Here is a 12,382-nt window from a genome sequence, read left to right as displayed (position 1 = left end):
TGCTCCGGGAGAGGTTCGAACTCTCGACCTTCGCATTTCTATGTCGATACTGACTTATAAGTACGACGCGCTAACCGACTGTGCCACCGGAGCTTATCAATTGTGAGGAATTAGTTAATTATATATTGCAAATATAAAGTTTGTTTAATGTAAATAATAATCAGTTTTAAAGTATTTTGACTTAATAATGCATACAATAATACTATATAATGTTTACTTATATTTAAGTTTAAAGAATATCAACAGTCCTTAAAATGTTATGACTTTCGTTTGCAAAAAATTTTGCTCTTAACCGGTTCGCATTTCGCAATTCTCATTTTACATATATAAAATAATCATTATTATAGTATAATAATCAGTGCCGGATCGTGCAGGCACGGGGCCCGATCTGAGTTTAGTTTGCGCGGCCCCCAAATGAAAACATAGAAAAGAAAGGGGGGTAGGGGTGAAGAATATTAATGTGCGAGGGTAAAATCGTGTTTATTAATAAATATACTCAATAATACCACTATATTCTATTAAATAAAAAAAAAATGTTTTTTAAATTTTCGTCACGGAAATCGTATGTAAGCAAAGAATGAATTTAACAGAACTTATTAAATTATTTATTACATAGACAAGTGAAGTTCTATATGCATCTAAAAGAAAAATCTTGTAAAGTAGTTTGTAAATCCAAATGTCTTTCTTCTTGACTTTCAATCGACATGATCGCTAAACTTTAATCTATCACGAGTTATTGTTGATCTTAGTAAATTTTTAACATTTTTAGAAGTTAATGTCGATCTTAGAAAAGTTTTAATATCTAAGAAACTACTACAACAACTTTTTAGGATTTCAAAAAAAATAATAATAATAACTCAACAAACCGCAACTGATATTTTAGTTTGTTTATCCCTAAATGGGTAATTTTAAAAACCATACTTTTAATACGGAGTGACGTCACGCCGACTGGATGGATACACATCATTTAGATTTAATACAGGTTGAAACTAATTTTCATTGACCAAATCCAGGTTTCTCGTTTTTTATAAAATCCTGACCCGAATATAATACGTGCTTGAATATCGAATTCGTATTTAATACTGATAAGTTATAACAAATTTTGCAATAATATATTAAAAATAATTATTTAATATAATAAACATATTAAATTACTTATCTTTCGAAAATTATTATAAGAAAATGAGTATAAACGGTTTAAATAAATTTAAATAATTCGGGTCAAGATTTTATAAAAAATGCGAAGCCTGGATTTGCTCACTGAAATTTAGTTTCCACCTTAAATACATTGTATTTTAAATTTATAAGTTTAAGATTGAATTAGTTAATAAATTATTCCCTAAGACTACCAGCTCCGGTGGCACAGTCGGTTAGCGCGTCGTACTTATAAGTCAGTATCGACATAGAAATGCGAAGGTCGAGAGTTCGAACCTCTCCCGGAGCAGGTTTTTATTTTTTTTTATTTTAAAACTTATTTTAAAACAAAAGCGCTTTCTTTTAAAAAAACTATTTAAAAAATTAATTTTTTAATTATTAAAAATTCTTTTTCCGGTGTAGTATATGATTTTTACTCCCCTGTAAAAATTTTTACTATCATTGAAAGCAGGGGTGTACCGGAATGGAAATTTTAAATTTAAATCATAAATTTAAATTTGCCGGATGTTCTAAATTGCTAATTAAAAATGTTCTAAATTGTTCTAGAATATTCTTAATTGTTCCTGAATGTTCTTAATTTTTCCAGAATGTTCTAAAGTTGTCTAAAATATTCTGGAATTTTCCAAAATGTTCTAAAGTTCTAAACACTTCTAATCTATACAAGTTTTAAATGATTTTCAGCAAAGCCACACTTAGGAGTAGTAGAAGGAACAAGATTAAATAAATGACGATTCGTAATTTTAATTGCAGGGTAACCTTTTTTACAACCTAGAGGAATTAAACATGTTTTCAATGTTTTCCATCAAAAGTTTATCGATTTAGGGAGGAAATTTTTTTTTTTTTGAAAAGTCAAAAAGTCATATCTCTAACATATATAAAACAGACAGGGGCTCAAAGAAGATACAGATGACTGGTGTGTCACAACAATCTTTTCAAAGAGCCCCTTTACAACAACATTTAAAGCCCACATGGCGTTAATAAGTTTGCAATAAATATTTTTTCTGAAAAATACTACATGAAGAATATTTGTTAAAAGTTCATATATGCATACATACTCATATATACATATACACATAAACACACACACATTTCAAATTTGTAAAGACCATATTTTTAGATTCGTTTCTTTCATTTCTTCGAACGAAAAGATCAACATAGCTTTTATGAACACGATGTTGTTGTATTGCTGTAATTCTATATACTTTTTTTTTAGAAATCTTACTCTTTCATTGAACTCATGTTTTAATTGCTAATTGAATCTAAAAATATGGTCTTTACAAATTTGTTGTTCAAACGCTTTTTTTACAAATATTGTTTGTCAACTTTGAGTCAATCTAACCACATACAGCGTATATATTTGTATTTTTTATTAAAAAAAAATTGTACCTTATTCGCTGAAAATGTTTAATAAGAAAAAAGGAAGTTATAAATTTTTTTCAAAATGTATTTTATAACTTTAGGTATTTTTTAATTTGTTGATTAGATATGGAAACCAACAAAACGAGATAGAGATATAATAAGAAAATACGAAAGTGAAGAGTGTAAAAAGAAAAATAACTGCAAAAAAAAAAGCTGAAAGTGAAAAATTCAAAGCTTTGAATAAATACTTAAAAATAGGCAATGCTGACAAAGAACCAGATGAAGAAAACGAAAAAGAATCTAGAAGAAAATAATGGAAAAGACTCAGAAAAAAACGACAATAAAGATCCAATAGAAAATAATGAAAAGATGAAAGAAAAAAAAATAATGATAATGAAAACAAAAACAACGACAAAGATGAAAAAGATAAAAAAGAAAGTCATGATAAAGATGAAATAAAAATAGAAAGAGAAAAAAAAAAAAAAATCCTGAAGATAATAAATAAGATTAATAAAATAATAATAAACTATTGATAGTAATAATATTGATAGTAATAATATTGATAATAATAAACTATTGATAATAATAAACTATTGATAGTAATAATATTGATAGTAATAATATTGATAGTAATAATATTGATAGTAATAGTATTGATAGTAATAATATTGATAGTAATAATATTGATAGTAATAATATTGATAGTAATAATATTGATAGTAATAATATTGATAGTAATAATATTGATAGTAATAAAAAACATCAGTTAGAGAGTCTTGAACTAAACATTACTGAAGAAACAATTCAACCCAATAAGACTGAGTGTAAAGAAAAATATTATAATGAAGAACCAAAATTAAAAGTTGTTCCTGCTACCTGGCCCTAGGTAGTTAGTCAACCAATACGAGACTATTTAGTTAAGAAAGAACCACCAAAAATTCTTTCAAATGATTTTCCTTGTCAAGACATTTTTCAATCGAAAAGAAAGCTTTCAAATGGAGAAATAATAGTTCGTCCGTGGATAATATACTCTGAGGCAAAGGACAAAACATTTTATTTTTATTTTCGTCTATTCCGTGTGGGACTCCCAATTGATATATTTGCTACTGGATTTAATAACTGGTCAGTTATACACAAAAGATTGCCACAAAAGATTGCCAATACATGAAAACTCGAAAGATCATTTGATAGCTATGTTAAAATGTACAGATCTTCAAAAAAGACTGTCTGCTGAACAAACAATCGAAAGAGTCAGCAAAAGCTTCTAAATCAAAAAAAAATTTGTTGGTATAAATTTTTTGAAAGACTATTTTCTTTGGTTCAGTTTTTAGCTAAACGCAATATATTATTTTGAGGATTTGTTGAAATAAGAGGTAATACAAGAGATGGAAATTTTATAAGTATTATTGAAATACTTGGAAAATTTGATCCAATGATGCAGGACCATCTACAAGGAACTGCCATTAAAACACCAAACGAATAATACCTGAGTAAAACAATCCAAAATGAAATTATAAATGTGATAGGCAGTGAAACTCAAAATAAAATTATAAAGCGAGTAAAATACGGAAAGTATTTTTCTGTGATTCTTGACTGTACTTCAAACATCAGTCATAAAGAAAAAATGTCTCTTAGTCTCAGATATGTTCCAGATTGTACATTACTAGGTTCAAGTGCCAGTATACGATCAGTTTATTAAATTCTTATATGGAGAGAGCAGAACAGAAAAAAAATCTATTTTTTGCGTTGAAGAAAGAAATTAAATCTTTATGACTGAACATTAATGATATCCGAGGACAAGGCTATGGCAATGGTTCTAACATGAGGGCAAAGATTCCAGGGATGCAAGCTAGACTGCTAAAGGAAAATTCAAGAACATTTTTTACACCTTGCATATGTTTATAATAAAAATCTCCTTTTGGAAGAATTAGCCAAAATTTGCCCAGAAGCTCTAACTTTTTTTAGTATTCTTCAACGCTTATGTGTTTTGTTTTAGGCATCTACAAAAAGATGGCTTGTGCTTTTCAAATGTGTGAAAGAACTTACTGTGCAACCAATTGGTGATACCAAGTGAGAATGTCAAAATCAAAGTGTTAAAGCAGTGTTAGCCTTGTTTCCGTTAGATATAGACTCAAAATATTTAAACTAAATAATATTATTTTTAAATTTTTTAAAATTATATAATTAAAATTCTAGTCTATAACTACTCTGTTGAAGATATTTAGAAGTATTTCTCTGATGGAATAATAAATTATTAAGTTAAAAAAATGTCGACTTTTTGGTATGTGTATATATAATCAACAATTTAAGTTAAACTTTATATAATTTATGAATCAGAGTTTATTATTATTGTATTATATATATATTATTGCATGTTTCTGACGTTAATTTTGTACTATGTCACAGCATTTCAAAATCAAAAATAACTTAATGATAGACACATAAACTTGATTAAACAAACTTTTAATCAAGTTTATGTGTCTATCATTGTTGTAAATTTATCATAGATTTGAACCTAATTTTCAGAAAGTGACCCTAGGTACAATTCAAAAAAAGCTTATTGTACCTTAGGCCACTAATTTTTAAACCCTTCTACTTGATGGACTTTTATAGTTTAAGTCAATATATTTATAATATACAAAGTAATTAGTATAGAGATATAATCATATCATTTTCACCATTTTTAGACAAGTCTGGGGCCTTGAATTTGGGCATTGAAAAATCTGGCCCAAGGTGCACAAACTTCACCTATAACTTATTGGACCTCTTGGCTTACAAAACTTAGAAACAAATATATTATTACAATTACTGATCATTGATGTAAATATATTTAAAAGTTAACAATTTATATTACTACTTTGTTTTAAAGATTTGATACTCTTTAAAAAACTCTAAAAATTTTGGCACTGTTTCAGTTACCTACCCCTATAATTTTATGATTGGTCATGAAATGACAGTATAAACAAAACATAAAAATACAGGACAATATAAAAAATACACAAAAACACACGACATTATAAACAATACACAAAAACACACGACAGTATAAACAATCAGTACAACATAAATAAATAAAACTTAAAAAATATTATTTTTGTTTTCTTTTAATAACTTATTAAAGTTTTTTAATTTCAAATTTATCACAAACATTTTCATTCTTTTAACTTTGCGTTTGGTTCTTCTGTTTATTTAATGTTTTTCTTCAACTTTTATTCTTTAGTGTTTTCATTGTTTTCACTTTATTTTTTTTTATTTTTCAAATCTTATGTTCTAATGTTATATTCGAATGTTCTAAAAAAATTTTATTTGTTTTTCTTTTGCTCTTTTATTTATTTTTCACCGTTTCACCGTTAAAAAATCCTTTTTTTTTGATTTGTGATGCCATTGTAAAGAATGTATGATAGTATCATTGATAGAAAGGGGCTGTAGAAGAAAGGGGCTGTAGAAGATAGGGTATGTAGAAGAAAGGAGCTGTAGAAGAAAGGGGCTGTAGAAGAAAGGGGCTGTAGAAGAAAGAGGCTGTAGAAGAAAGGGGCTGTAGAAGAAAGAGGCTGTAGAAGAAAGGGGCTGTAGAAGAAAGGGGCTGTAGAAGAAAGGGGCTGTAGAAGCTCAAAGTTTTCTTTAAAGTTTATCAATACAGTCTAAAGACTTTGATTTTTTAAGAAACCCATCTGGCTGGCTTGATGACACTTTTAATTATATGAAAAGATAATGATATGAGGCAACATTACCTGAAATGTATTGATAATAGTAAATTAGAGATGTTTCCTTTTGTTACTGTGTTAGACTGTTATAAAGGGTGTCTCTGTAGTACTATCATTGTTGTATATGTATCCTATTATTTCTGCTGTTTTTTTGTTTTTGTTTTTATGACTTATTTGAATACTTAAATTCAATCAATATACAAAAATAAGCTTTTATGTTTTTTATTGTTGGTTTGTTTATGTATTTTTAGATAATAATTAAAAAGTTTATTATTTATTTTATTTTTATGAATGTCTTATAGATGTCTAAAGTTATACAATTGGCTAACGAAGGTCAACTATTGCTTTTTCTTTATTTTGTTATTCGCATGATAACTTGTTTTGCTCACTTTGTTTAATTTTTACTGTCATCAACTATTCTTTTTATTAACTAGGGTTATCGATATAAGATATAGTTAATAAACCAATAATATCGATATAAGATATAGTTAATAGTTATTAAAGTCAGTTCTTTATTTACATACATTTGTTGCAGTTGTAGTTAACTATAGCTACTATTACAACTAGGACAAGAGTAGTATTTAAAATATGGTTATGTTATTTTTAATTTTAATGAGATATTTGATAAATTTTTTATAGAATATTGTGAAAGTATAGACTATTCTGGCATGTAGACGCCATGACTGTTTTAACATTTTTAAGATTCATATGACTTAAATATTCAAATCTTTCAGGCTCACATTTAGATTCAATCAAGTTAAATTTTTCAAAAGGACTTAGGAACCATGTTATTTTATTTTGTTGATTGTATTGTGTAAGGATATTTTGATGTTATGTCCAAAATAAAGTTTTAGCACGAAGTGTATCGTTTCTTTAATGTCGTTTCTACTTAAAACATTCACATAGTAAGAAATAGTAAACTAAGTTTAAGTCACATTTTATTATTATTGTGTTATATACATAACGCCGCTAAAATCGTCGGATACCACCCGTCTAGGTTGTTTTTCAACGGTAGTGCAGTAGTGGTAGAGTGCTTGCCTCATAATCGATAAGTTCCGAGTTTGATTACCACCACGTCCATGGTAGCACCGCGCTCAACTTGTTTCTCAACGCAGCGGCCTTAATCGTCATGGTTTGTGTTTCGGAGTTAAAGAGTTGTGAAAGGGCTGAAACCACAACTAAAGCAGCCTCCTCGACTGTAGTAGTTTTCTCGGCCTTGGGGAGGTAAAATCACACACAAAAAAAGGCTACAGGCGAATTAATAAATTCTCTTCTTTTTTTTTACTTTTTGCTGCGAAAACATCAGAACACTTTTCTTACTGTTTATCTGCGTAGAAGTAATAAATACTTTTGATCAATAACCTTAATTGTTAGTGAGAACTTTTTATATTTACGGATCACAAACTTTTACAATTAGGAGATTAAGAGTTTAAGATAAATATCTAAACGTGAAACATTTTGCAAAAATGTGCAGTTAAATTGTTTAGTAAAACAGTATATTTGCTCGTGAGATGACTATTTTTTAACTATTTTATTTGATGTCATTAAAGCATGTCTGATTTTAGTATGCTAATCCGCTGGGTGACCTAAAAAAAAAAAGCTTTTTTATTAAAAAACTTCGTCTAGAATATATATATTGTGTTGAATATTTTTTTTTAATATTATTGAAAGTAGTAAATGATCATGATAAAAAATTGCCGTAAGATAACAGGCCGGGTGAATAAAAATGAGCAATGGACCTTTCCCATAAATCGGCAAAAACGCAATGCATTGTGGTAGTTGTATTCATTTAAATCAAAACAAATGTCGAAAAGCCTAATAAATTTTAACAGTGATGTTCAATTATGTGAAAACAGTGAGATTGAACTTTGTGAAAACAGTGAAATTGAACTTTATGAAAACAGTGAAGATGATAGTGAAATTACTGAAGGTGAACTCACTTTTAACGGAGAAGTTGAACTTTGCGAAAACAGTGAACCACTCTTTTCACAAAGTTTAACTTCACTCTTTTCACAGAATTCGATCTCACTGAGAGAAGTTGAACACAGTGAAGTTGACTTCAGTTCAACAAGTGGTGGATGTACTTGTTGTGTACCAAATTGTTTTAATAATTCTAAGCGTAATAAAAACTTATCATTTTATGTTATACCCAAGGAAAAAGTGTTAAGAAAGTTATGGTTAGCCAAAATTAGCAGAAAAGACTTTAGTCCTTCTTCTTCACACAGAGTTTGTTCAGCACACTTTCAAGGGAACAAAAAAACTTATATGAATAATGTTCCAACAATTATTCCAAAAACAGTTAAGCTAACTACTCGTGTACCAAGGAAAACCAAAAATAGCCTTGGTTTAATACATAAAACAATACAAGTACCTTATAGTGAAGAACTATCGACACCTGTTTTAAGCTACGAAGAAACATTAAAACAAGAAAATAAAATTCTTAAAGATCAAATTGAGGACATTATAAAAGAAAAACAAGCGTTAGAAAACACTCAAAAAGAAGCTATATGTAAGCTCAATGACAAAATACTTCTATCACAATTTACAGTTGAAAGGTTTAAACATAACAAAGAACATTTCAAATTTTACACAGGTTTTGAAAATTTTGAACTATTTAAAGTAGTCATGAAGTTTTTAGAACCAGAAATATATTCACTAAATTATTGGGGTTCAATGTCTACTGTTGCTGACGATTTAAGTGAAAATTCTTCATCTAAAACAAGAGGAAGATCACGTATATTAAACGTTGAAGAGGAATTTTTCATGGTGCTAATTCGACTACGTTGCGCCTTTCCTATAGAAGATTTAGCAATACGGTTTAATATTTCATCAAGCACTACCAGTAGGATATTAATTACTTGGTATGATTTTTTGCACATAAAATTTAGATCAATTCCAATATGGCCAACAAAAAAACTAGTTAATGAAACAATGCCTAGCTGCTTTAAAGATGTATACCCTAATACTCGTGTAATTATAGACTGTACAGAAATATTTACTGTGATGCCAACTAGCTATCGCACTCAATCAGCTATGTTTTCAAAATAATAACATCATCACACAGCAAAGGGTTTGATTGGTATTGCACCGAGTGGTGCCATTACATTTGTATCTGATTTATATGCTGGAAGAACAAGTGATAAACAGATAACAAATCACTGTGGCATACTAAAATTATTAGAAAAAGGTGATAGCCTGATGGCTGATAGAGGTTTCGATATCGTAAATGACTTACCAAAAGGAATTAGTCTCAACATACCACCATTTCTTGAAGGCGATTTTCAACTTACATTGGAAAAAGAATTAGAAACAAGACGAATTGCATCTGTGCGAATTCATGTCGAACGTGCAATTGCAAGAATCAAAAACTACAGAATATTACAAAACACATTTCCACTTTCAATGGCTGCTGACATGAACAAAATATGGGTCATAGTTTGTTATTTAGTTACTTTTCTGCCACCTCTAATAAAAACTGATAGCAAATAATGTAACCAGACAAAAAAAGAAACATTTTATAAATATTCTGTAAACGTTTATTTTACTTTAAATATTTCTGATGACATAAATTTGAAATAAAAATCTGTTAACTCTGGAAAAATAATTGTATTCCATAATTCCGCATCATACTCTATTGTTTCGATGTGCAATGATTTTTCTGTGTATACAATAAAATCAATTGTTTTAGTTTCTGTTAGTGCCATAACGCCTTGACACTGATAGTAATAAGGATGGTTTATTTTTAATTTTGGAGCACCATTGTTAAATTTCAAATAAAAGTTTTTATCTTGACACGCTTCTTTAATTGTTAAATGTTTTTTTGAAGAAGGACATTTCACTTCAAGTACTTTTTCAGCGCTAACTACTCCATCAGGGCTACAACCCAACCAAGGGCATTTTGGGTTTATAAAAAAACCACATCGAGTAACACTTGACTTCGTTATGTTTTCATATAGTTTTATTGCTATATCTTCATTAACCTTTCCCCACATACAGTTTTCTCCTGCTTTGATATTTTTTGTTTGTAAACATTTTTTTAAAATTGATGTAGGGTAAATTTTTTTCCACCTATTTATTACAGTACCAAAATTTGAAGCTGTCAATCGTTTGCATCTTTCTTGATACCATAATGTACTTTCAGATTGTTTAACTGTATTGACTTCAATATTTTTAGCTTCCTCAATATCAACAATTAAATGTAATTCTACAAATGCTTTTTGTTCAGTAGACAAACAACTTAAATCAATCACCTTTTTTAAATTGTCAAATAGAGTAATAATAATCAATCGGTCATCTTTTTTACTAAAAGGTTCTGCAATATCATTAATGCAACATTAGACTTAACAATAAACAAATTTATGGATGCTGTTACATTCGCTTTAACACATACATTTTTGACATAGTTTTCTTTAAATAAACGATAGCCAAGAGTTTGGTGTTTATTGGCTCCTTTTTTACAACTATCAATATGTATAGTATCATTAACAAGATATTTCTTGATAAAATTGTGAGATATATTTGGTAAAAGTGAAATGTCTCCTGACCAAGTTGATATACTCTTGTTTATAGATTCTTCTTTGTCAACAGCAATAAGCTCATCATGCTTAAGTTCCCGAAACATAGCTTTAGATGCCTGGCAAGAGTTCTGAAAAGAACTAGCATCAATTTTATTTTCTAAATTAGCATTAAAAGAACTAATCATTATAATAATATTTAATTCCTAATACTTTAATCGGATTGTTTTGATTTAAATGAATACAACTACCACAATGCATTGCGCAGTTGCCGATTTATGGGAAAGGTCCGTTGCTTTTACCAAAGAATTATCAGACTGGAGTGAGAACGAAGTTAAAATACGTCATTTTTAAAGGAACAGTCTTTGTAGTAAAATTATTTTCTATAAAACGCTGCGTAACTATCATAATTAAAGTTAACCAATCACATTCCACGTTTAACAAAAATTATCCAATGATATTGTTTCAATACGTTATAAACGATTGCAAATAAAAGATGGAAGTTTAAGAAATTCGTAAACAATATTTAGAGTTAGTTTATTGTTATTTTTTTGTTGTGCTTTTGAACGACTAATAATAAATTTCTAATAATTAATTTAACTAATAGATGTCTAAATAAGAATTTGGTAGTATTTTTTCTGGATTTACAAAAAGAAGTTTTATATTTCTATAATTGCTTTTAAATCCGACAAAAATACTCTAACACAAAATAAAATCCGACAAAACTACTCCAACACAAAATAAAATCCTGGAGGGATTTAATAAGTTCCTGGCCGAAATGACAATTTTAAAGAACATAACTAACCTATAGCTGAACAGGCAAGCAAAAAATATGGTTCAAATAGGTAGTAGAGATTAAGGTAGAGAGTCTAAAACTTTGATATTTATACCTATAATTGAGGTAAGCAAGAAACAATTACTTTGCCTTAATCGTGATTTTTGTTTTAATTAACTTCTTGATTGATCGAATAGTTGTTAAAAACATATCTAACAAACTTTTCTTTTATTAATCCATTTCGATTACAACTCTCAAAGCTTATTGATTACGTTTTAAAATTTTCCATTTTTTTGCAAAAGCGCCATTTTGACTTGCTTCTGGAATAATTATACTACACAGACTGTAACGCGATTTTAATTCATTTTCGGCTTTGTCTCCCTCCAGCTAAGCTATTAAACCTCCTTGCTTTTACTCAGTAATTGATCAGCTTTACGTGAATAAAAAGTTAATCAAAATTGATTAAGTTTTTATTCACGTAAAGCTGACCAGTTACTGAGTAAAAGGGTTCGGTGTCTTTAAAGCGAAACTTTTAAGAGCGAAAATTTTAAAAGCGAAGGTCGGGAAAGCGAAAAAGTTAAAAGCGAATGGGATGGGTTAAGCGAGAAAAAAATTTAATAACATTGGTAACATTATTTTATATAAATGAGTTAATATTTAAAAAGGAAAACGAATTTGACTATTTATATTAAAATTGCTAATTTTCAAAGGTCATATTGTAGACAAGAATAAGTGGACAGAAGGCTAGGTATTTTTATAGAATTAGAGAAATCAATTAAAAGCATCGAACTCTCCATGGGGCTTTGACTAATTTAAATTTTAGCATCATTTAGGAGAGGAATAATTATTAATAAAGACTGGATTTTTTTCGTTGA

The 12,382-nt window shown here is 28.5% G+C and overlaps 1 protein-coding gene and 2 non-coding genes across 3 annotated transcripts; 2 read left to right on the top strand and 1 right to left on the bottom strand.

The window, feature by feature from the left end:
• trnai-uau (transfer RNA isoleucine (anticodon UAU)) lies at positions 1-93 on the bottom strand. The gene is given in 2 exon segments: positions 1-36; positions 56-93. It is a non-coding gene; the product is annotated as a tRNA-Ile (tRNA).
• A 1,258-nt stretch (positions 94-1,351) lies between these two features.
• Positions 1,352-1,444, top strand: trnai-uau (transfer RNA isoleucine (anticodon UAU)). Its single transcript is given in 2 exon segments — positions 1,352-1,389; positions 1,409-1,444. It is a non-coding gene; the product is annotated as a tRNA-Ile (tRNA).
• A 6,577-nt stretch (positions 1,445-8,021) lies between these two features.
• Positions 8,022-9,707, top strand: LOC136074560 (uncharacterized). Its single transcript, XM_065786892.1, has 3 exons — positions 8,022-9,034; positions 9,107-9,201; positions 9,283-9,707. The coding sequence occupies exons 1-3, from the start codon at positions 8,022-8,024 to the stop codon at positions 9,705-9,707; spliced, it is 1,533 nt and encodes a 510-aa protein (XP_065642964.1).
• Positions 9,708-12,382: the final 2,675 nt, after the last annotated feature.

Source organism: Hydra vulgaris, chromosome 01, assembly GCF_038396675.1.
Source record: "Hydra vulgaris chromosome 01, alternate assembly HydraT2T_AEP".
Taxonomy (NCBI): domain Eukaryota; kingdom Metazoa; phylum Cnidaria; class Hydrozoa; order Anthoathecata; family Hydridae; genus Hydra; species Hydra vulgaris.
Note: the sequence above shows the minus strand (reverse complement) of the source record. Positions and strands in the feature narration are given on the sequence as shown.